Raw genomic sequence first — 26,835 nt, forward strand, 5'->3', positions numbered from 1 at the left:
AGTATGTTGGGATGGGAAAGTCCCCTGCTTGATACAGCAGAAGTGTACGCCGGAAGAACAGTCCCTCTACCCTGAAGGGTATCTTCATCCTGACATTTTAGGGCCAGCACACATGGGCCCAGCACTTGGCTCCAAGGTCTGGAATGCACATCACGCACTCTCCCTAGCTGACATGGGAGTACTGTCCATGTCCTGGGACATCTACATGAAGTGCTGGTGGCAGTGAACCATTCCTTCTGATTGACAGCTCTAACAGGCCTTTCTTGTTTGGGTATGAGTGGCCGTCCCCGCTCTAGTAAAAGCCCACGCCCTTCACCTACACCCCTACCTCGCAGCAAAGACCTGGAAGGAGCTCCCAGTCAACATCAGATGCTCCCCAACTCTGCACACCTTCAGTAAGAGCTTCAAGACCAGGCTCTTCGACTGATCCAGAGCTGGAACCCCCCCCCCCCACTCCCCACCACCCCTCCCCCCAGCACCCTCATGGGTGAGTAGCGCGCTCTACAAACCCCTGATTGATTGATTGTATGCGTGCTATGTGCCTGCTGTATCTGTGGTGCCTGCTAGCAGGAGTCTATGGTGTGGTGAGTGAATGACTGCAGAGATCAGTGGGATTCTTTGTGGATGCCCCTGGTAATACCGAAGCAAAGGATGGAGGCTGTGGTACCACCTCCACAGACAGTTATAGTGTATAGCTGGCTTCCAGCCAGGCCCGGACTGGCCATAGCGGGCACCGGGCAATCCCCTGGTGCGCCGCACCGGTGGGGGCCGGTTGTGGGCCCCTGGAGGTTGTTTTTGTTACAGGGCCGCATAGCTGCAAAATCGGCCCTGTAACAAAATCGGCCGAAAACCGGCCCCGGCAAAGAGCTCGGCAGCACCTCCAACCCTCTCTCCCCCCCCCAGTGGGGAGGGGGGGTGCCGACGAGCACTTTGCCAGGGGCCGGTTGTGGTTCCCAGTCTGGCCTTGCTTCCAGCCCGCAGTGCATAGTAGGTCAGGCCCCAGGGCATCAGTAGTAAACACCCCATCACCTCGTTGAGGCCCTGTGACCTCTGCTTATCATGTTCCTCCCAAATGGGTTCTGACAGAGGGAGTATGCACAATCGAACACAAACAATGTCTAACATACGAGAAATTATGTTATAGGATTTTTGAAGGGATGAAAGAGCCTCCTATGATGATCCAGAAACTGCACATTAAGGAGTTGAATCAAGCGAGCCATGGGCCACTCTTTTACATAATTCATTCCTCTGCAGTGCAGATCAGTGAACAATAAATATCACCAGACAATGAGCTGAAATGTGTCCTATTATTCTGCAGATTAAGCCCCAGCTGTGTGCTTCAGCATTCCACATAAAGATGGGTAAAAGAAAAGGAAAAGCCAATTGGCAGTCAAACAAATCCAGACGTCATGAATGTGGACATGCTCTTCCTGCAGGTAAGAGGGGGATATCTTTTCAGTTTTCACCTGTGTTGGATGTGTTTTTGTTTCTCAGTCAGGTAGTCTCTGCATCAGTACGCTACGTATGGTTTGCATCGCTAACAAAACTGAGAGTTAGCAATAAAACAAGTCCTTACGACTCATGACAAAGTCTACCCGAAGCCCACATTGCCCATTATATCTGCCATTGTCAAGGTACCTGCCGAGGTCTGAGCAACTCGTGGGATGGGGTGGGGTGGGAGTGGAGGGTGAGGGGCAAGCCATATAAGGCGATAATTTTAATGAGGTTCTTGCTAATATGCCCCCATATAGTGTGATTGCATGCCCGCACCTTGCCAACCACAGGATGTTTTATAACGATAACATAAACGATTGGGAACTTTGCTTGTTCTTTCTTCCCCCCATTGATATATGGATATACAAAGAAGTTGTACGAGAAGCATGTACAACAGCAGTTTCACATGGATTTCCACACAGTTCTATTCACTTTTTTTTAAATGCATCGAGTCACCGAAGTCACTTTGGGCCAGATGTAGGTAGGCATTTACCGGTCGGTAACGGCCGAATTCGGCCGTTACCGACCGGTAAATGCAATTTGAGATGTAGGGCCCTGTATTTTACAGAATCGGTAAATTTACCGATCGGTAAATTTACCGAATCTGTAAAATACCGAATCGGTATTTTTTCCGATTCGGTAAAATTGATATGTAGGTGGGACTCTTCTGAGTCCCACAAGCATTACAGAATCGGTATTTTACCATCAAATACTATTTGATGGTAAAATACCGATTCTGGTGTGCATGCACATGTGTGCATGCACACCTGTGCCATATGACAGGCAGACCTGCCCTTAGGGCAGGTCTGCCTGCCACATGGCCCCCGAACCTTTTTTGGGGGTGCTAGAGGGTGTCAAAGTGACACCCCCTGCACCCTTGTCAGAATCGGTATTTACCGATTCGGTAAATACCGACCGGTAATGCCCCATTCATTCCTATGGGCTTCAAAGCCCATAGGAATGAATGGGGCATTACCGGTCGGTATTTACCGAATCGGTAAATACAGATATTTACCGATTCGGTAAAAGGAACATCTGGATGTTCCTACATATCCACCCCTCAGATTTACCGATTTTTAATTACCGAATCGGTAAAATTCGGTAATTAAAAATCAGTAAATCTCATTTACCTACATCTGGCCCTTTGTCAATAATTTGAAAAGCAAAGTATTCTTACTACCATTGCATACACAAACAACTACCTGTTTATATATTCCCTTAGCCCTGAAGAAGTTGCGGGGTAATCCCCTGCAACAGCGACAAAACATGTGTTGGCTAAGAAGCCATAAAGATCTTGAATTAAAGGCAGCTGAAAATATAAAAACACACATTTGCAATGCAATAGGTCTCGCATTAGGAAAGTTTGAGCTATTGGTATTGTAAATGACAAATTTTTTATTTATGTGTTGGTTTTGAAAATAGCGAAATTAATAGCTTTGTCATTTACAATGCCAATACTTTTAACTTTTGCAAATGTGACACCTATAGCATTTGTAATGCAATATGTGTTGTATTTACGTGACGTAGATGTATTGATATTACAAATAACAATGGCTTTTAATTTTTTTAAATAAATAATATATAAATAAAAGCTATTGTAATTTATAATGGCAATGAGGGGGCGGAGCTAGCCGGCGTTCATGGTGGACGCTTAAGTGCGGAGCTCTGCGCTAGCGCTGCCGAATATCCATCCAATATCCTCCAAAAGCGGCGAAAACTGTGGAAATCCGACGGGGGCTGCCTCCCCTACCCCCCGCGGACCTCCGACGCGACTTTTGAAGGGTTGCGTGCGCGAGTTTCCCCGGCGCCGCCGCCGACCGAAGAGCTGCGGACCAGGCCGGAATCCCCGCCCTGTCCTGGGAATCGAGGCCGAGTTGCGTCACCCGACGTGCGGCCCCTGAGAGAGGAAGCCCCGCTGAGGTGAGAGCGACGTGGCCGGCGGTAGCCGCGACCCATTCAGCGCTCCGCGCCTACACTGCGGACCCCTGCTGTGGCGGCTGCACCCCTGGAGGGGCGCGGAGGACTCGAGTGAGCGCCGGCGGCGTGACAGACCCGCCGGGAGTGCACACGTGGCGCTCTCACGGGCGCCATTGCATTCTGCTGAGGGGACCGGCCCGACCACTCGGAGGGGGCCTTAAGGAGCAGCGGGCAGCTGTGGGACGGAGGCCCCCCAACACGAGCCCTGCACCCTCGAGCTGGCTGGAGGTATCCTGGCACTGGGGCACCCGGAGGGGGAGAGCGAGAGGCGAGTGCCTACTTCGGCCTGTGGCAGCACTGGGCACGCAAGCCTAAACGTGACAGCGACCTGAACATACGGCCTCCGGTGCCGGCCTGTGCACGAGGACAGCTCCCGCATCGTCCCATTGGGGTACCATTGACACTACAAGGCCTGTGGACACTGGCCTCCCTATCCGCAGCGGCGATGGGCAAGGGCGATCGGACGCAAACAAAACTTTCGTTTGATCAGAGGAGGCAGAAGGCGCCGGAGCCGCCGGCTGCCCATTCCCCGGGAGCAACTGCAGACCCGAGCTCCGCACTGTGCGCAGAAATTAAAGGACTGCTCAACACGATGGAGAAGGGCCTACAGGAGGGCATGACGGCCATCGGCACCAAGATTGACGCCCTGGCGTATCGGATGGATCGAATGACGGAGAGGGTGGATAAGCATGCGGAGAGGCTGGACATGGCAGAGCGCAGGCTGACGGAGGCGGAGGAGGCACAGACAACATGGGACGCTGACCGCAAGCAGTTTGGGAGGCTGCTACAGGTGATGCAGGACAAATCGGAAGACTTAGAGGCTCGCTCCAGGCGGTCCAACATACGCGTCACGGGTGTGGCGGAGTCGACCCAGACGGGGAAAATGGAGCTCTTTGTTGAGAAACTCCTTAAAACTCTATTGGGGGACGACACCTTCTCCCCCATGTTCATAGTGGAGCGAGCCCACCGCACCCTGGGACCGAGGCCCCCTCCAGGGGCGAACCCTAGGCCGATAATCGCAAAACTCCTCAACTACAGGGACAGGGACGCTGCCCTCCGTGCTGCTCGAGAGAAGGGGGAGTTGCAGTACGAGGGAATGAACATTTCGCTATACCCTGACTTCACCTCCAAGGTACAGGAGGAGAGGCGGCGATTCGTCCCCTATAAGCAGCAACTCAGAGACCTGGGCTTGGACTACGCCATGTTGTACCCGGCGCGGCTGCGCATCAATAGGCAGGGCCACTCGCATTTTTTCACCGACCCTAAGGAGCTGCAAAAATCCCTGAAGCAGTGGATCAAGGAGCATAGAGAGGACTGGACGGCGCCTGCGGAGGAGGGTGCTGGCAACGAGGACCTGGACGAGCAAGACTAGCGAGAAGGTGGGGTGCAGTGGTCCCTCCCGGGGACTCGGCCACTTGAGGACTTGCAATGATCCTAGTCTCTTGGACCGGAGGAAGCCCAGTCTGGGCGCCCCACTGCAGTGAGCGGACTTCTGGACATGGTACTACGGGTGAGATCTAAACGAGCCACACGGATTAAGGTGGAGGGCGGCACTCTCCATGACACTGTTAGCCTGCCCCAGGGTGGTGTTGATAGCGCTCGACAGCAGGGAAAGGTCGATGTGATCCGGGGGGGGGGGGGGGAAAGCCCGTTACGGCGGGTACGATATTGTTCTCATTACCTAAAAGCCGCACTAGCAATTGGGGGCGCTGGCGTAGGGGCGGCCTAAAGATATTGCGCAGAAGGGACGACCAGACGGTGGTCGATTAGGACATTGAGTGTGCTACCTCTGCCCTGGCGCTCATAGTGCTTGCGGCTCTTCTTGAGACTGCTTGGGGAAGTTTGAAGACGGGTGGGGGGGGTGAATGTAGGGATCTCGGTCACACCAGGTTGGGGTTGGTTGACTGTGGGCGGTGGGGGGCAATGGGGATTCTGAGTTCGGGGATGTTTGAGATGTTTGGGGAAAGGTCCAACATGTGCTCTAAAATGTTATGTTCTACAGGATGGGTGGGGGGCTGCTGCTTCCGGTGGGGGGAGGCCCTCGTCGCTACACTACAATTGTTGTCCTCCTTCACTGTTAATGGCTAACACACCACAGGCAGACTCACTGTGCGACACAGAGTCCCTCAGGGCTCTTACCTGGAATGTGAGGGGTTTGAATGATTATCGGAAACTCCGTAAGGTGCTGCACTACCTACAGAGACATCACATAGACTTGGCGCTGCTGCAGGAAACACATCTGCCCAACACCAGTAAGATGCTACAGCACAGGGGGAGCCAGGGTCACTCCACTTACGCAGGCTTCACCACTCACGCTAGAGGGGTCCTCACCTGGGTCAATCCGAAATCCAAGTTATCCCTCGCCCTGGTAAAGGCGGACCCGGAGGGGAGGTTTTTGTTGAGCAAGTGCACGGGCAAGGGCCACAACCTGCTGGTCATGAATGTCTATGGTCCGAACTATGACTCCCCTGACTTTTATGCAACGGTGGCGGAACATTGTACTGAATGGGCCGCTGGTAATATGATCTGGGGTGGGGACTTCAATTTCACCTTTAGCCCTGAGCTAAATAGGTCTGCGGGCCCTGCCAGGCACCCGGCGGCGGCGGCGCAGTGCATGCAGGCAGAAATGTTGAACCTGGGTCTGGTAGATGTGTGGAGGGAAAGGAATAGCGCCAAGGGGGGGTTCACGCACTACTCAGCGTACCACAACATCTATACCAGGATTGACTACTGGCTGGCTTCACACTTCCTGCTCTCCATGGTCAGGGGCTGCAGTGTGCTTCCCCGCACTCTGTCGGACCACTCACCGGTGCTGTTGGTGCTGCATACTCCCCTGCAGAGAATCCCGCCATTCACGTGGTGTTTTCCACCTTACTCGCTGCTGGATGAGGCTTTCAGGGCCGACCTGGGAGAGGACATAGATACTTTCTTCGCCACCAATCTGGGATCAGTGGACAGCTTTGGGACGGTTTGGGAGACATTTAAGGTGTACGTGCGGGGGGTGGTCATGGCGAAGCACTCAGGGGTCCTGAAGGCAATTAGGAACAGGCTGAAATATCTGGAGGGGCAGATAGCGGACTACGAACGCCGCCAGCTGCTTGACCCGAACCTGCCGGGGGATGGGACCCTGCAAGACCTTTTGAGGGAGTTCCACGAGGAAGCTGACAGGGAGGTCCGACATTTAGGAAAATATGCGACAGCACGCACGTATGGCGAGGGTGACCGCCCGGGTGCACTGCTTGCCAGGATTATGAAAGGCACTAGGCGCAAACAGACAATCGCGGAACTGCGAAACTCAGGGGGGGAGACGCTCACGGAGGAGACTCACATTCTGGCGGAATTCAGGAGATTCTACGAGGAGCTGTACACCGCTAAAATCTCGGGGGTAGAGGACCAAATTGACAACTACCTCGGCTATATCAAGATGCCATTCCTTGAGAATTGGCAGAGGGAATTCCTGATGTCCCCCATACACCGTGAGGAGATATCCGATGCGCTGGCCACCATGAGAGCGGACAGTGCCCCCGGGATAGATGGTCTGACGGTGGCCTTTTACAAAGCGTATAAAGATAAGTTGCTGCCCCACCTCTCCACCCTCTTTGACGAAATCTGCGAGAACGGCGCTATGCCACTCTCCATGCGGGAGGCGCTGATTGTCACCATACTCAAACCTGGGAAGCCCAGCGACTTGCCAGGTTCGTACCGCCCACTGTCCCTTCTTAATGTGGACGCTAAACTCTACGCAAAAGTGCTGGATACCAGGCTGGCACTAGTGGCGCCCGGGCTGGTAGCCCCGGAGCAGGCTGGGTTCATCCCGGCCAGGAACCTCACTTACAATATTCGCACGGTCATGGGGGCCATGCAGCATACTAGGCATGACACTAAAGCCATTGCGGTCTTTCTTGACATGGAGAAGGCCTTTGACTCTGTGGAGTGGCCCTTCATGCGCAAGGTACTGCAGAAGCTGGGGCTAGGAGAACTATTCCTCCAACTGCTGGGCGCCCTTTATCACAAGCCCACGGCCAGAGTCAGATTGGGGGATGCAGTCTCGGAGCCGATCTCCATCAGCAGGGGCACGAGACAGGGATGCCCCCTTTCCCCGCTACTCTACGCCCTTGTGGCAGAGCCTCTGGCGTGTGCGATCCGGGAATACCACTCGTACGAAGCCATCAACTACCCCACCTACAAGATTGGCATTTCCACATATGCGGACGACACCCTGCTTTATGTCAGGGACCCGGCCAATAACCTCGCTTCGGTGCTGAGGGAAGTTGTGAGGTTCGGCGCGCTCTCCGGACTGAAGGTTAACTGGGCGAAATCGGTCGCCTTCCCACTGACCCCAATCACTGACCCCTTCGAGATGGACTACCCGCTCCAATGGTCCACTGAACCGATAAGATATCTGGGCATCATGCTCCACACGGACCCTGACGTCATGCTGAGAGAAAACTACGGGGTTGCTTACAGCAAACTCGCGGATGACGTAGAGCTCTGGATTAAACTCCCGTTATCTCTGATGGGTAGGGTTGCCTTAATGAAAATGGTCATTCTCCCGAGATTTCTATTCCTGTTCAATAATCTTCCGATTGTCCTCTCGAAAGCCTTCTTTGCAACCCTAAACAAACTCTTGGTGCGATTGGCGTGGGCCGGGAAACAACCTAGGGTGCAATGGAAGGTACTGCAGTTACCGTATGAGCAAGGGGGCTTAGCTGCCCCGGACCTGGAACGCTACTACAGGATAGCGCAGGCCTCCCACCTCCACACCTGGGTACATGGCAGCCAAGATGTTCCGCACGTGATACTGGAGCGGCTGTTCGCAGACCCTACTCCGCTTCCTGCTACCATCTGTGGCCCCCAAGACCGCAGAGTTGGCGTGCTAGACTCCCTTCTGTCCACCAAACATGCATGGCATTCCATTCTGCAGAGGCAAAACAAAGAGCTGATGTACGCTCCCAACATGCCTATACAATGGGCGCTCTGGCTGCCAACCTTGGCGGAACCGGCTGTCCATAGGGCCCTCCACGAACTAGGTGCTCTCACTCTGGGGGACCTATTTGAGCATGGACAGGTGAAGACGTGGGCACAGATCTCACATCGGAGGGAGAGCCCCACACTGCTCCAACGCTTTCAGTACCATCGGGTCCGTAGCGCCCTACTGGAACTGCTGGGCCCTGACATGGAGGAACCCCCCGCGGTCCCGGAACTGGAGTATGTCATAGGCACCGTATCTCCGAAGAAGCTGATTACTAGATTATACAGGATAGGGCACGAGCACACGGCCCCGCTCTACACGAGGGCGCGGCTAGCATGGCAGACTGACCTGGGCACCCACGTCGATGACGGCATGTGGGCCTACTGCTGTGCGGCCACCAGGCGCATCTCCCTGAACGGGAGGCACCGTTTGGTCCACTTTAGGTTCTTACAAAGGGTATACCACACGCCGAAAAGGCTCCATAGGTACGGTCTCCGTGACACCCCGCACTGCGAGAGGTGCCAGGCCCGGGTTGCGGACTTCCTGCACATGGCCTGGAGTTGCCCGGGAGTCCAGAGGTATTGGACCGGCGTCTTCGCTGAATTGAGCACTATAGTGGAATTGGACCTGGCAATGGACCCAGCCCTTGCTCTACTGGGGTACACGAAATTGGTTCCCGTCGCGGTTAGGAAACTGGTGAGCATGGGAATGCTCCTGGCGAAGAGGGTAGTCGCATTATGCTGGATGAGGGGGCCATTACCTACGCTCAAGCGATGGGTTAGCGACATGAAGTACTGCAACACGCAGGCGGAAACATACAGTGAGCTCCTTCCGCCCGGGAGTCGCCCCAAGAACTTCTGGGGGCTGTACCAGACCTACTTGTCCTCCAAGCTGGATGGGGATGTCTCAGAGGAGGGAGAGGGGGAAGACCGAGGGAGTGACGTGCAAGTGCCACCGGATACACATGACCAGGGTGTTCCCCCGCACAACTAGCGTACTATAAGCGGTGGGGGTTTTTCCATCCTTATAGAAGTGAGAACAGGGGGGAGGCACACCGGGCTGAGGGAGGGCGGTAAACCGCACTAGCTACCACAGCTGATAGTGATGCCTGCGGGCGACTCGGGGAGCACAAATGAGGGACCGGTTGAGGGGAGGGGGGTGTTTAGAGGGTTAGGGGTTGGTTGGGCGAAAAGAAAAAAAAGAAAAACTGTTCTGTTTTGCCCATTTGTTCACAATGCACACTACTTTGCAGATGGTACGAGCCTACAGAGGAGGCTCATCTCCTACTGACCTCCGGCGAACTCTCACACTGGACTCTATGATGTTATTGTGTCACGGTACATGTCCTTGTTGTTGCATGGAGACCTATTGCCGGCCCGAGATGGGTTGTAGGCGAGCGATTAGGTGTACATTGTGCTGTGCTTTTTCATAATAAATAAACTAAAAAAAAAAAAAAAAAAAATTTATAATGGCAATAGCTTAAACTTTTGTAAATAACTTTTGTGAAGATTATGTTCAGTGTATAATATTGTGACTAAAATCCAAGAACAGAAGTGAAATATTAACATCTTTTTTGTGACATTTGTAATAAAGCTTGAAACATTGAGAGAACATATTTGAACCAGTTGTTGTTGAATGGTTGCACAGATTGATGCTGTGGTGGCGCTGAGTGATGTTGTGGTGGCGTCGAGTGATGCTGTGGCGTTCAGTGATGCTGTGGTAGCGCATAGTGAGGTTGTGGTGCCCCTGAGTGATGCTGATGTGATGGGATAGATAGATAGAGTGAGGGCGATTGTGGTGGCGACGAGTGATGCTGTGGCGTTCAGTGATGCTGTGGTAGCGCATAGTGATGTTGTGGTGCCCCTGAGTGATGCTGATGTGATGGGATAGATAGATAGAGTGAGGGCGATAGTTAGATAGAGGGAGGGCGATAGATAGATAGAATGATGGAGATAGATAGATAGATAGATAGATAGATAGATAGATAGATAGATAGATAGATAGATAGATAGATAGATAGATAGATAGATAGATGAGGACGATAGACAGATAGAGTGAGGGCGATAGACAGATAGAGTGAGGGCAATAGATAGATAGATAGATAAATAAAGTGAGGGCGATAGATAGAGTGAGGGCGATAGATAGATAGAGTGAAGGCAATAGATAGATAGATAGATAGATAGATAGAGTCAGGGTGATTGAGTGAGGGTGATAGATAGATAGATTGATAGAGTGAGGGGCGATAGATAGAGTGAGGGCGATAGATAAATAGAGTGAGGGCGATAGATAGATAGATAGATAGATAGATAGATAGATAGATAGATAGATAGATAGATAGATAGATAGATAGATAGATAGATAGATAGATAGATAGAGTGAGGGCGATAGATAGATAGAGTGAGGGCAATAGATAGATAGATAGAGTGAGGGCGATAGATAGAGTGAGGACGATAGATAGAGTGAGGGCGATATATAGATAGAGTGAGGGGCGCTATAATGGCAGCGTTGCGATTGGTGAGGACAACGCCCAGAGTGAGGGTGATAGATAGATAGAGTGAGGGCGATAGATAGAGTGAGGGCGATAGAGTGAGGGCGACAGATAGCTAGAGTGAGGGCGATTGATAGATAGAGTGAGGGCGATAGATAGAGTGAGGGCGATAGATAGATAGAATGAGGGGCGCTATAATAGCAGCATTGTGATTGGTGAGGACAGCGCCCAGAGTGAGGGTGATAGATAGATAGAGTGAGGGCGATAGATATAGTGAGGGCGATAGCTAGATAAAGTGAGGGCAATAGATAGATAGATAGATAGAGTGAGGGCGATAGATAGCTAGAGTGAAGGCGATAGATAGTTAGATAGATAGAGGGTGATAGATAGTTAGATAGATAGAGGGTGATAGATAGATAGATAGATAGATAGATAGATAGATAGATAGATAGAGTGAGGGCGATAGATAGATAGAGTGAGGGCAATAGATAGATAGATAGAGTGAGGGCGATAGATAGAGTGAGGACGATAGATAGAGTGAGGGCGATATATAGATAGAGTGAGGGGCGCTATAATGGCAGCGTTGCGATTGGTGAGGACAACGCCCAGAGTGAGGGTGATAGATAGATAGAGTGAGGGCGATAGATAGAGTGAGGGCGATAGAGTGAGGGCGACAGATAGCTAGAGTGAGGGCGATAGATAGATAGAGTGAGGGCGATAGATAGAGTGAGGGCGATAGATAGATAGAATGAGGGGCGCTATAATAGCAGCATTGTGATTGGTGAGGACAGCGCCCAGAGTGAGGGTGATAGATAGATAGAGTGAGGGCGATAGATATAGTGAGGGCGATAGCTAGATAAAGTGAGGGCAATAGATAGATAGATAGATAGATAGATAGATAGATAGATAGATAGATAGATAGATAGATAGATAGATAGATAGACATATAGTAGATGGATTGATAGAGTGAGGAAGGGCGATAGATAGAGTGAAGGTGATAGATCGATAGATTGATAGAGTGAGGGGCGATAGATAGAGTGAGGGCAATAGATAGAGTGAGGACGTTAGATAGATAGAGTGAGGTCGATAGATAGATAGATAGATAGATAGATAGATAGATAGATAGATAGATAGAGTGAGTGAGGGCGATTGAGTGAGGGTGATAGATAGATAGATTGATAGAGTGAGGGGCGATAGATAGATAGAGTGAGGGCGATAGATGGATAGAGTGAGGGTGATAGATAGAGTGAGATAGATAGATAGATAGATAGATAGATAGATAGATATATAGATAGATAGATAGATAGATAGATAGATAGATAGAGTGAGGGCGATAGATAGATAGATAGAGTGAGGGCGATGGATAGATAGAGTGAGGGCGATAGATAGATAGAGTGAGGGCAATAGATAGATAGATGGATAAATAAAGTGAGGGCGATAGATAGAGTGAGGGCGATAGATAGATAGAGTGAAGGCAATAGATAGATAGATAGATAGATAGAGTCAGGGTGATTGAGTGAGGGTGATAGATAGATAGATTGATAGAGTGAGGGGCGATAGATAGAGTGAGGGCGATAGATAAATAGAGTGAGGGCGATAGATAGTGAGATAGATAGATAGATAGATAGATAGATAGATAGATAGATAGATAGATAGATAGATAGATAGATAGATAGATAGATAGATAGATAGATAGATAGAGTGAGGGCGATAGATAGATAGAGTGAGGGCAATAGATAGATAGATAGAGTGAGGGCGATAGATAGAGTGAGGACGATAGATAGAGTGAGGGCGATATATAGATAGAGTGAGGGGCGCTATAATGGCAGCGTTGCGATTGGTGAGGACAACGCCCAGAGTGAGGGTGATAGATAGATAGAGTGAGGGCGATAGATAGAGTGAGGGCGATAGAGTGAGGGCGACAGATAGCTAGAGTGAGGGCGATAGATAGATAGAGTGAGGGCGATAGATAGAGTGAGGGCGATAGATAGATAGAATGAGGGGCGCTATAATAGCAGCATTGTGATTGGTGAGGACAGCGCCCAGAGTGAGGGTGATAGATAGATAGAGTGAGGGCGATAGATATAGTGAGGGCGATAGCTAGATAAAGTGAGGGCAATAGATAGATAGATAGATAGATAGAGTGAGGGCGATAGATAGCTAGAGTGAAGGCGATAGATAGTTAGATAGATAGAGGGTGATAGATAGATAGATAGATAGATAGATAGATAGATAGATAGATAGATAGATAGACATATAGTAGATGGATTGATAGAGTGAGGAAGGGCGATAGATAGAGTGAAGGTGATAGATAGATAGATTGATAGAGTGAGGGGCGATAGATAGAGTGAGGGCGATAGATAGAGTGAGGACGTTAGATAGATAGAGTGAGGTCGATAGATAGATAGATAGATAGATAGATAGATAGATAGAGTGAGTGAGGGCGATTGAGTGAGGGTGATAGATAGATAGATTGATAGAGTGAGGGGCGATAGATAGATAGAGTGAGGGCGATAGATGGATAGAGTGAGGGTGATAGATAGAGTGAGATAGATAGATAGATAGATAGATAGATAGATAGATAGATAGATAGATAGATAGATAGATAGATAGATAGATAGATAGATAGATAGATAGATAGATAGATAGAGTGAGGGCGATAGATAGATAGATAGAGTGAGGGCGATAGATAGATAGAGTGAGGCGATAGATAGATAGACTGAAGGCGATAGATAGATAGAGTGAGGGCGATAGATAGATAGAGTTAGGGCGATAGATAGAGTGAGGGCGATAGATAGATAGAGTGAGGGCGATAGATAGAGTGATGGTGATAGATAGATAGAGTGAGGGCGATAGATAGAGTGAGGGCCATAGATAGAGTGAGGGCCATAGATAGATAGAGTGAGGGCGATAGATAGAGTGAGGTCGATAGATAGATAGAGTAAGGGGAGCTATAATGGCAGCGTTGCGATTGGTGAGGACAACGCCCAGAGTGAGGGTGATAGATAGATAGAGTGAGGGCGACAGATAGCTAGAGTGAGGGCGATAGATAGATAGAGGGCGATAGATAAAGTGAGGGTGATAGATAGATAGAGTGAAGGCGATAGAGTGAGGGCGATAGATATATAGAGTGAGGGCGATAGATAGATAGAGTGAGGGCGATAGATAGATAGAGTGAGGGCGATAGATAGAGTGAGGGCGATAGATAGATAGAATGAGGGGCGCTATAATAGCAGCGTTGTGATTGGTGAGGACAGCGCCCAGAGTGAGGGTGATAGATAGATAGAGTGAGGGCGATAGATATAGTGAGGGCGATAGCTAGATAAAGTTAGGGCAATAGATAGATAGATAGATAGAGTGAGGGCGATAGATAGCTAGAGTGAAGGCGATAGATAGTTAGATAGATAGAGGGTGATAGATAGATAGATAGATAGATAGATAGATAGATAGATAGATAGATAGATAGATAGATAGATAGATAGATAGATAGATAGACATATAGTAGATGGATTGATAGAGTTAGGAAGGGCGATAGATAGAGTGAAGGTGATAGATAGATAGATTGATAGAGTGAGGGGCGATAGATAGAGTGAGGGCGATAGATAGAGTGAGGGCGTTAGATAGATAGAGTGAGGTCGATAGATAGATAGAGTGAGTGAGGGCGATTGAGTGAGGGTGATAGATAGATAGATTGATAGAGTGAGGGGCGATAGATAGATAGAGTGAGGGCGATAGATGGATAGGGTGAGGGCGATAGATAGAGTGAGATAGATAGATAGATAGATAGATAGATAGATAGATAGATAGATAGATAGATAGATAGATAGATAGATAGATAGATAGATAGATAGATAGAGTGAGGGCGATAGATAGATAGAATGAGGGGCGCTATAATAGCAGCGTTGTGATTGGTGAGGACAGCGCCCAGAGTGAGGGTGATAGATAGATAGAGTGAGGGCGATAGATATAGTGAGGGCGATAGCTAGATAAAGTGAGGGCAATAGATAGATAGATAGATAGAGTGAGGGCGATAGATAGATAGAGTGAGGGCGATAGATAGATAGAGTGAAGGCGATAAATAGATAGAGTGAGGGCGATAGATAGATAGAGTGAGGGCAATAGATAGAGTGAGGGCGATAGATAGATAGAGTGAGGGCGATAGATAGAGTGATGGCGATAGATAGATAGAGTGAGGGCGATAGATAGAGTGAGGGCGATAGATAGAGTGAGGGCCATAGATAGAGTGAGGGCCATAGATAGATAGAGTGAGGGCGAAAGATAGAGTGAGGGCGATAGATAGATAGAGTAAGGGGCGCTATAATGGCAGCGTTGCGATTGTTGAGGACAACGCCCAGAGTGAGGGTGATAGATAGATAGAGTGAGGGCGACAGATAGCTAGAGTGAGGGCGATAGATAGATAGAGGGCGATAGATAGAGTGAGGGCGATAGATAGATAGAGTGAGGGCGATAGAGTGAGGGCGATAGATATATAGAGTGAGGGCGATAGATAGATAGAGTGAGGGCGATAGATAGAGTGAGGGCGATAGATAGAGTGAGGGCGATGGATAGATAGAATGAGGGGCGCTATAATAGCAGCGTTGTGATTGGTGAGGACAGCGCCCAGAGTGAGGGTGATAGATAGATAGAGTGAGGGCGATAGATATAGTGAGGGCGATAGCTAGATAGAGTAAGGGCAATAGATAGATAGATAGATAGATAGATAGATAGATAGATAGATAGATAGATAGATAGATAGATAGATAGATAGATAGATAGATAAAGTGAGGGCGATAGATAGGTAGATAGATAGATAGATAGATAGATAGATAGATAGATAGATAGATAGATAGATAGATAGATAGATAGATAGAGTGAGGGCGATAGATAGAGTGAGGGTGATAGATAGCTAGAGTGAAGGCGATAGATAGTTAGATTGATAGAGGTCGATAGATAGATAGATAGATATATAGATAGACATATAGTAGATGGATCGATAGAGTGAGGGAGGGCGATAGAGTGAAGGTGATAGATAGATAGATTGATAGAGTGAGGGGCGATACATAGATAGAGTGAGGGCGATATATAGATAGAGTGAGGTCGATAGATAGATAGAATGAAGGCGATAGATAGATAGATAGATAGATAGATAGATAGATAGATAGATAGATAGATAGATAGAGGGCGATAGATAGAGTGAGGGCGATTGAGTGAGGGCGATAGAGAGATAGATTGATAGAGTGAAGGGCGATAGATAGATAGATAGATAGATAGATAGATAGATAGATAGATAGATAGATAGAGTGAGGGCGATAGATAGATAGAGTGAGGGCGACAGATAAATAGAGTGAGGGCGATAGATAGATAGAGTGAGGGCGATAGATAGATAGAGTGAGGGCGATAGATAGAGTGAGGGCGATAGATAGAGTGAGGGCGATAGATAGATAGAGTGAGGGCGATAGATAGATAGAGGGCGATAGATAGATAGAGTGAGGGCGATAGATAGATAGAGTGAGGGCGATAGATAGATAGAGTGAGGGCGATAGATAGATAGAGTGAGGGGCACTATAATGGCAGTGTTGCGATTGGTGAGGACAGCGCCCAGAGTGAGGGTGATAGATAGAGTGAGTGAGGGCGATAGATAGAGTGAGGGCGATAGAGTGAGGGCGATAGATAGATAGAGTGAGGGCGATAGATAGAAAGAGTGAGGGCAATAGATAGATAGATTGAGGGTGATAGATAGATAGAGTGAGGGCGATAAATAGATAGAGTGAGGGCGATAGATAGATAGAGTGAGGGCAATAGATAGAGTGAGGGCGATAGATAGAAAGAATGAGGGGTGCTATAATGGCAGCGTTGCGATTGGTGAGGACAGCGCCCAGAGTGAGGGTGATAGATAGATAGAGCGAGGGCGATAGATAGAGTGAGGGCGATTGATAGAGTGAGGGCGATAGATAGAGTGAGGGGCGCTATAATGGTGTTGTGATTGGTGAGGACAGCGCCCAGCTGGGCGCCTATGGGGAGGCCATTTTCTCTGTGTAGGCTGCATGCAATCTACATAGAGAAAATGCAGAGTGCGCATGACTGGTTTGGTCGGCCCCCAAACAGTGAGGGCCCACAGCATTGGGCAAGCCACTCCTCCCCGACCCGCCCTCCCCCAACCAGGCATACCCTTCTGCTTTCTCACAGTGCGAGAAGCAGAACATAAAATGGTATTTAAAATACCATTGCATGTTTCTGCTTCTCGCACTGCGAGAAAGCAGTGGCAAAGCTCCTGCTCAAAGGCATACTTTTGGTGATGCTACCCAGAGTCGAATAGAGATGTTAAATAAGAAGAGGGATATCGAGAAATTCTGGCTGATAATACACTTCACCATAACAAAAGTTGTTTTCTTATGCCCAGGCACATGGAAACCATAAACCAACTCATGGAATGAGTGCTCTGTGCCTAGGCGAGTTGAACGGCTCTGGAACAGTAGCTTGTGATTGGTCATTTGTTTACATTATAAGCTTCTCCTATAGTCTTGCAGTTCAAACAATGCACCATTTTGATTACCCATCCCTGAAATGTCTATAGTCTGTCTTTGTTGCTTGGGAGACATGGTCTCTGGATAATACATGGTATAGATATTTGGTCCATATTAGGATGTCACTTGCCCTTTCCTGAGTGACTGCCTAGGCAAAATAAAGGAAGACCTTGTCAATAAATGTGTCCATTCTGCTTGTGGGAAATTTCTTGCTGTACTAGGACTCTGAGTTCAGCCAAATCCTAGGATACTAGAGAAATGGCAGGGTCTAAGAAGCCCATTGACATAGGAAAGGGGTTGAAAAGCAAGCAGTGTAAGCAGCGATACCAGCCAATTAAACTGTAAAGAGGCAATTCTCCATGGGAGGGGCAAACAAAGTAATGACAAGCTGGGGCACCAATAAGAAGCAGGCAAATGAGATTGACAAAGAAAGCCAAGTTTAGTTTAATTTTATTTGATTTAGTTGATTTAGTGAGGGCCATAGATAGAGTGAGGGCGAAAGATAGAGTGAGGGCGATAGATAGATAGAGTAAGGGGCGCTATAATGGCAGCGTTGCGATTGTTGAGGACAACGCCCAGAGTGAGGGTGATAGATAGATAGAGTGAGGGCGACAGATAGCTAGAGTGAGGGCGATAGATAGATAGAGGGCGATAGATAGAGTGAGGGCGATAGATAGATAGAGTGAGGGCGATAGAGTGAGGGCGATAGATATATAGAGTGAGGGCGATAGATAGATAGAGTGAGGGCGATAGATAGAGTGAGGGCGATAGATAGAGTGAGGGCGATAGATAAATAGAATGAGGGGCGCTATAATAGCAGCATTGTGATTGGTGAGGACAGCGCCCAGAGTGAGTGTGATAGATAGATAGAGTGAGGGCGATAGATATAGTGAGGGCGATAGCTAGATAGAGTAAGGGCAATAGATAGATAGATAGATAGATAGATAGATAGATAGATAGATAGATAGATAGATAGATAGATAGATAGATAGATAAAGTGAGGGCGATAGATAGATAGATAGATAGATAGATAGATAGATAGATAGATAGATAGATAGATAGATAGATATACAGATAGACAGATAGATAGATAGATAGATAGATAGATAGATAGATAGATAGATAGATAGATAGATAGATAGATAGATAGATAGATAGAGTGAGGGCGATAGATAGAGTGAGGGTGATAGATAGCTAGAGTGAAGGCGATAGATAGTTAGATTGATAGAGGTCGATAGATAGATAGATATATAGATAGACATATAGTAGATGGATCGATAGAGTGAGGGAGGGCGATAGAGTGAAGGTGATAGATAGATAGATTGATAGAGTGAGGGGCGATACATAGATAGAGTGAGGGCGATATATAGATAGAGTGAGGTCGATAGATAGATAGAATGAAGGCGATAGATAGATAGATAGATAGATAGATAGATAGATAGATAGATAGATAGATAGATAGATAGATAGAGTGAGGGCGATAGATAGATAGAGTGAGGGCGATAGATAGAGTGAGGACGATAGATAGAGTGAGGGCGATATATAGATAGAGTGAGGGGCGCTATAATGGCAGCGTTGCGATTGGTGAGGACAACGCCCAGAGTGAGGGTGATAGATAGATAGAGTGAGGGCGATAGATGGATAGAGTGAGGGCGATAGATAGAGTGAGATAGATAGATAGATAGATAGATAGATAGATAGATAGATAGATAGATAGATAGATAGATAGATAGATAGATAGATAGATAGATAGATAGAGTGAGGGCGATAGATAGATAGAATGAGGGGCGCTATAATAGCAGCGTTGTGATTGGTGAGGACAGCGCCCAGAGTGAGGGTGATAGATAGATAGAGTGAGGGCGATAGATATAGTGAGGGCGATAGCTAGATAAAGTGAGGGCAATAGATAGATAGATAGATAGAGTGAGGGCGATAGATAGATAGAGTGAGGGCGATAGATAGATAGAGTGAAGGCGATAAATAGATAGAGTGAGGGCGATAGATAGATAGAGTGAGGGCAATAGATAGAGTGAGGGCGATAGATAGATAGAGTGAGGGCGATAGATAGAGTGATGGCGATAGATAGATAGAGTGAGGGCGATAGATAGAGTGAGGGCGATAGATAGAGTGAGGGCGATAGATAGAGTGAGGGCCATAGATAGAGTGAGGGCCATAGATAGATAGAGTGAGGGCGAAAGATAGAGTGAGGGCGATAGATAGATAGAGTAAGGGGCGCTATAATGGCAGCGTTGCGATTGTTGAGGACAACGCCCAGAGTGAGGGTGATAGATAGATAGAGTGAGGGCGACAGATAGCTAGAGTGAGGGCGATAGATAGATAGAGGGCGATAGATAGAGTGAGGGCGATAGATAGATAGAGTGAGGGCGATAGAGTGAGGGCGATAGATATATAGAGTGAGGGCGATAGATAGATAGAGTGAGGGCGATAGATAGAGTGAGGGCGATAGATAGAGTGAGGGCGATAGATAGATAGAATGAGGGGCGCTATAATAGCAGCGTTGTGATTGGTGAGGACAGCGCCCAGAGTGAGGGTGATAGATAGATAGAGTGAGGGCGATAGATATAGTGAGGGCGATAGCTAGATAGAGTAAGGGCAATAGATAGATAGATAGATAGATAGATAGATAGATAGATAGATAGATAGATAGATAGATAGATAGATAGATAGATAGATAGATAGATAAAGTGAGGGCGATAGATAGATAGATAGATAGATAGATAGATAGATAGATAGATAGATAGATAGATAGATAGATAGATAGATAGATAGATAGATAGATAGATAGAGTGAGGGCGATAGATAGAGTGAGGGTGATAGATAGCTAGAGTGAAGGCGATAGATAGTTAGATTGATAGAGGTCGATAGATAGATAGATAGATATATAGATAGACATATAGTAGATGGATCGATAGAGTGAGGGAGGGCGATAGAGTGAAGGTGATAGATAGATAGATTGATAGAGTGAGGGGCGATACATAGATAGAGTGAGGGCGATATATAGATAGAGTGAGGTCGATAGATAGATAGAATGAAGGCGATAGATAGATAGATAGATAGATAGATAGATAGATAGATAGATAGATAGATAGATAGATAGATAGATAGATAGATAGATAGAGGGCGATAGATAGAGTGAGGGCGATTGAGTGAGGGCGATAGAGAGATAGATTGATAGAGTGAAGGGCGATAGATAGATAGATAGATAGATAGATAGATAGATAGATAGATAGATAGATAGATAGATAGATAGATAGATAGATAGAGTGAGGGCGATAGATAGATAGAGTGAGGGCGACAGATAAATAGAGTGAGGGCGACAGATAAATAGAGTGAGGGCGATAGATAGATAGAGTGAGGGCGATAGATAGATAGAGTGAGGGCGATAGATAGAGTGAGGGCGATAGATAGAGTGAGGGCGATAGATAGATAGAGTGAGGGCGATAGATAGATAGAGGGCGATAGATAGATAGAGTGAGGGCGATAGATAGATAGAGTGAGGGCGATAGATAGATAGAGTGAGGGCGATAGATAGATAGAGTGAGGGGCACTATAATGGCAGTGTTGCGATTGGTGAGGACAGCGCCCAGAGTGAGGGTGATAGATAGAGTGAGTGAGGGCGATAGATAGAGTGAGGGCGATAGAGTGAGGGCGATAGATAGATAGAGTGAGGGCGATAGATAGAAAGAGTGAGGGCAATAGATAGATAGATTGAGGGTGATAGATAGATAGAGTGAGGGCGATAAATAGATAGAGTGAGGGCGATAGATAGATAGAGTGAGGGCAATAGATAGAGTGAGGGCGATAGATAGAAAGAATGAGGGGTGCTATAATGGCAGCGTTGCGATTGGTGAGGACAGCGCCCAGAGTGAGGGTGATAGATAGATAGAGCGAGGGCGATAGATAGAGTGAGGGCGATTGATAGAGTGAGGGCGATAGATAGAGTGAGGGGCGCTATAATGGTGTTGTGATTGGTGAGGACAGCGCCCAGCTGGGCGCCTATGGGGAGGCCATTTTCTCTGTGTAGGCTGCATGCAATCTACATAGAGAAAATGCAGAGTGCGCATGACTGGTTTGGTCGGCCCCCAAACAGTGAGGGCCCACAGCATTGGGCAAGCCACTCCTCCCCGACCCGCCCTCCCCCAACCAGGCATACCCTTCTGCTTTCTCACAGTGCGAGAAGCAGAACATAAAATGGTATTTAAAATACCATTGCATGTTTCTGCTTCTCGCACTGCGAGAAAGCAGTGGCAAAGCTCCTGCTCAAAGGCATACTTTTGGTGATGCTACCCAGAGTCAAATAGAGATGTTAAATAAGAAGAGGGATATCGAGAAATTCTGGCTGATAATACACTTCACCATAACAAAAGTTGTTTTCTTATGCCCAGGCACATGGAAACCATAAACCAACTCATGGAATGAGTGCTCTGTGCCTAGGCGAGTTGAACGGCTCTGGAACAGTAGCTTGTGATTGGTCATTTGTTTACATTATAAGCTTCTCCTATAGTCTTGCAGTTCAAACAATGCACCATTTTGATTACCCATCCCTGAAATGTCTATAGTCTGTCTTTGTTGCTTGGGAGACATGGTCTCTGGATAATACATGGTATAGATATTTGGTCCATATTAGGATGTCACTTGCCCTTTCCTGAGTGACTGCCTAGGCAAAATAAAGGAAGACCTTGTCAATAAATGTGTCCATTCTGCTTGTGGGAAATTTCTTGCTGTACTAGGACTCTGAGTTCAGCCAAATCCTAGGATACTAGAGAAATGGCAGGGTCTAAGAAGCCCATTGACATAGGAAAGGGGTTGAAAAGCAAGCAGTGTAAGCAGCGATACCAGCCAATTAAACTGTAAAGAGGCAATTCTCCATGGGAGGGGCAAACAAAGTAATGACAAGCTGGGGCACCAATAAGAAGCAGGCAAATGAGATTGACAAAGAAAGCCAAGTTTAGTTTAATTTTATTTGATTTAGTTGATTTAGTGAGGGCCATAGATAGAGTGAGGGCGAAAGATAGAGTGAGGGCGATAGATAGATAGAGTAAGGGGCGCTATAATGGCAGCGTTGCGATTGTTGAGGACAACGCCCAGAGTGAGGGTGATAGATAGATAGAGTGAGGGCGACAGATAGCTAGAGTGAGGGCGATAGATAGATAGAGGGCGATAGATAGAGTGAGGGCGATAGATAGATAGAGTGAGGGCGATAGAGTGAGGGCGATAGATATATAGAGTGAGGGCGATAGATAGATAGAGTGAGGGCGATAGATAGAGTGAGGGCGATAGATAGAGTGAGGGCGATAGATAAATAGAATGAGGGGCGCTATAATAGCAGCGTTGTGATTGGTGAGGACAGCGCCCAGAGTGAGTGTGATAGATAGATAGAGTGAGGGCGATAGATATAGTGAGGGCGATAGCTAGATAGAGTAAGGGCAATAGATAGATAGATAGATAGATAGATAGATAGATAGATAGATAGATAGATAGATAGATAGATAGATAGATAGATAGATAGATAGATAGATAAAGTGAGGGCGATAGATAGATAGATAGATAGATAGATAGATAGATAGATAGATATACAGATAGATAGATAGATAGATAGATAGATAGATAGATAGATAGATAGATAGATAGATAGATAGATAGATAGATAGAGTGAGGGCGATAGATAGAGTGAGGGTGATAGATAGCTAGAGTGAAGGCGATAGATAGTTAGATTGATAGAGGTCGATAGATAGATAGATATATAGATAGACATATAGTAGATGGATCGATAGAGTGAGGGAGGGCGATAGAGTGAAGGTGATAGATAGATAGATTGATAGAGTGAGGGGCGATACATAGATAGAGTGAGGGCGATATATAGATAGAGTGAGGTCGATAGATAGATAGAATGAAGGCGATAGATAGATAGATAGATAGATAGATAGATAGATAGATAGATAGATAGATAGATAGATAGATAGATAGATAGATAGATAGAGGGCGATAGATAGAGTGAGGGCGATTGAGTGAGGGCGATAGAGAGATAGATTGATAGAGTGAAGGGCGATAGATAGATAGATAGATAGATAGATAGATAGATAGATAGATAGATAGATAGATAGATAGAGTGAGGGCGATAGATAGATAGAGTGAGGGCGACAGATAAATAGAGTGAGGGCGATAGATAGATAGAGTGAGGGCGATAGATAGATAGAGTGAGGGCGATAGATAGATAGAGTGAGGGCGATAGATAGATAGAGTGAGGGCGATAGATAGAGTGAGGGCGATAGATAGAGTGAGGGCGATAGATAGATAGAGTGAGGGCGATAGATAGATAGAGGGCGATAGATAGATAGAGTGAGGGCGATAGATAGATAGAGTGAGGGCGATAGATAGATAGAGTGAGGGCGATAGATAGATAAAGTGAGGGCGATAGATAGATAGAGTGAGGGCGATAGATAGATAGAGTGAGGGGCACTATAATGGCAGCGTTGCGATTGGTGAGGACAGCGCCCAGAGTGAGGGTGATAGATAGAGTGAGTGAGGGCGATAGATAGAGTGAGGGCGATAGAGTGAGGGCGATAGATAGATAGAGTGAGGGCGATAGATAGATAGAGTGAGGGCAATAGATAGATAGATTGAGGGTGATAGATAGATAGAGTGAGGGCGATAAATAGATAGAGTGAGGGCGATAGATAGATAGAGTGAGGGCAATAGATAGAGTGAGGGCGATAGATAGAAAGAATGAGGGGTGCTATAATGGCAGCGTTGCAATTGGTGAGGACAGCGCCCAGAGTGAGGGTGATAGATAGATAGAGCGAGGGCGATAGATAGAGTGAGGGCGATTGATAGAGTGAGGGCGATAGATAGAGTGAGGGGCGCTATAATGGTGTTGTGATTGGTGAGGACAGCGCCCAGCTGGGCGCCTATGGGGAGGCCATTTTCTCTGTGTAGGCTGCATGCAATCTACATAGAGAAAATGCAGAGTGCGCATGACTGGTTTGGTCGGCCCCCAAACAGTGAGGGCCCACAGCATTGGGCAAGCCACTCCTCCCCGGCCCGCCCTCCCCCAACCAGGCATACCCTTCTGCTTTCTCACAGTGCGAGAAGCAGAACATAAAATGGTATTTAAAATACCATTGCATGTTTCTGCTTCTCGCACTGCGAGAAAGCAGTGGCAAAGCTCCTGCTCAAAGGCATACTTTTGGTGATGCTACCCAGAGTCGAATAGAGATGTTAAATAAGAAGAGGGATATCGAGAAATTCTGGCTGATAATACACTTCACCATAACAAAAGTTGTTTTCTTATGCCCAGGCACATGGAAACCATAAACCAACTCATGGAATGAGTGCTCTGTGCCTAGGCGAGTTGAACGGCTCTGGAACAGTAGCTTGTGATTGGTCATTTGTTTACATTATAAGCTTCTCCTATAGTCTTGCAGTTCAAACAATGCACCATTTTGATTACCCATCCCTGAAATGTCTATAGTCTGTCTTTGTTGCTTGGGAGACATGGTCTCTGGATAATACATGGTATAGATATTTGGTCCATATTAGGATGTCACTTGCCCTTTCCTGAGTGACTGCCTAGGCAAAATAAAGGAAGACCTTGTCAATAAATGTGTCCATTCTGCTTGTGGGAAATTTCTTGCTGTACTAGGACTCTGAGTTCAGCCAAATCCTAGGATACTAGAGAAATGGCAGGGTCTAAGAAGCCCATTGACATAGGAAAGGGGTTGAAAAGCAAGCAGTGTAAGCAGCGATACCAGCCAATTAAACTGTAAAGAGGCAATTCTCCATGGGAGGGGCAAACAAAGTAATGACAAGCTGGGGCACCAATAAGAAGCAGGCAAATGAGATTGACAAAGAAAGCCAAGTTTAGTTTAATTTTATTTGATTTAGTTCTCCACTGAGAACAACAAATTTCAAGCAAGACATTTGTTATAACAATAGATGTAAGAACATTCAATACAAATTTAGAAACGTTTTAAAAAATGTAAACAGGTTATGACACACATTCATCTGGGGGAGATTAAAAAAGCGAGATCAGACCCTGCACATATGCGCTGTTGTAGCTAAATTGGATTATTTAAGTAGCGCCTTCTAGCCTCAACCAATGGCGAGTTAAGACATATGTCGAGTTCAGACAAAGAAAGCCAAACCATGTTAAGCAATGGGCGTCTTCCATGCCTCTTTTTCTCCTTGGTTAGCCACACTATGTAAATGTAAATGTAAATGCCCCGCCACAGATAACACATACTCTGTCTAGTAAGCTCAACTTATGCAACCCACTGATTTACAGTATCAAGATATCAAACGGGTATGCACCTTAAAGGAACAGTTATCGAATACAAGGCTAATAGAGCTATTTTCTCCATTTTACTCTTTGCACTAATCAGGATCATGTTTTCTGTTGATGTGCATTAACACACAAGGCCTTCTATGCCTTTTCTAAGTTCATTTGCATAGTAGGATGCTCTTGTACCATTCTATAGAAATGATATGTGATTATTCACAACAAAATTAGGTGATAGCTGGCGTGTGCTAGCAGAAAAACATACCACTGCATCAACCTACTAAGAGCAGACATATTGGCTTAGCCAATGCCTTATCTAATAATGTGAAGCCTCCTAAAACACCAAACTGCACCATAAAATTCAGTATGGGTTTATGTTAAGTAGCGGGCCAAGTGGAGCTCTAAAACAACAGCAAGGCTCTGTCTGGCACATCTGCTCATGAACTCATGGTGAGGTTATATCCCTTGGTTTCTACCAGCAAATATCAGATAACCATGTCAATCTTAGTTAACTGGTTCAAGGTTTACCTATGCATGCCTTTGTTGAAACTAGATATTGTGGACACTGCTAATCCTTCGTGTGCATTCCAGGCAAAGCAGCCTTGCAAGAGCAACAGGAGGACACCAACCCCTGGGTACTTGATTTCAACTGGCAACAAACTGTGTGACAGTCACTTCAAGAAATTAGACTTGTTTAAGACTACTATAGTTATGGCTGAAGTTCTGGCATTTGCATTTATCTATTTCCATTGACCAGCAGTAGCATTTCAACAAAAGAAAGCTGCAGTTGGGAACAAGACACACAGGTCGCTTGTCTGAGTAACATATAAAGGTGGTTGCAGATAAGATGTAGGATAAGTGATAACAATAAAACAATACAAACATTTGTAATTTAAATACATATTTACAGATTTTCTGGCAGGGAAGAGAAGCAAGTAGAAAAAACCTGAATGTGGTATGTCATTACTGCTTTCTAGTAGGATGACCGAGTCACCAAGGTTGAAAGCAATATGACAAAACGCTGTCCCGGTGGCTGGGGGAATGGGGTCCTCAGCAGAGTGAAGAACCAGAAGCTTGAAAG

General features: G+C 46.9%; 1 protein-coding gene across 1 annotated transcript in view; it reads left to right on the top strand.

The window, feature by feature from the left end:
- LOC147725641 (uncharacterized) overlaps positions 1-26,835 on the top strand; it is a 183,401-nt gene that overhangs the window by 36,580 nt on the left and 119,986 nt on the right. Inside the window, exon 2 of the mRNA XM_086964333.1 lies at positions 1,319-1,436. Within this exon, the coding sequence (XP_086820459.1) occupies positions 1,319-1,436 (118 nt within the window). The remainder of the gene's footprint in view (positions 1-1,318; positions 1,437-26,835) is intronic.

Source organism: Lissotriton vulgaris, chromosome 3_2 (genome assembly GCF_964263255.1).
Source record: "Lissotriton vulgaris chromosome 3_2, aLisVul1.2, whole genome shotgun sequence".
Lineage (NCBI taxonomy): Eukaryota > Metazoa > Chordata > Amphibia > Caudata > Salamandridae > Lissotriton > Lissotriton vulgaris.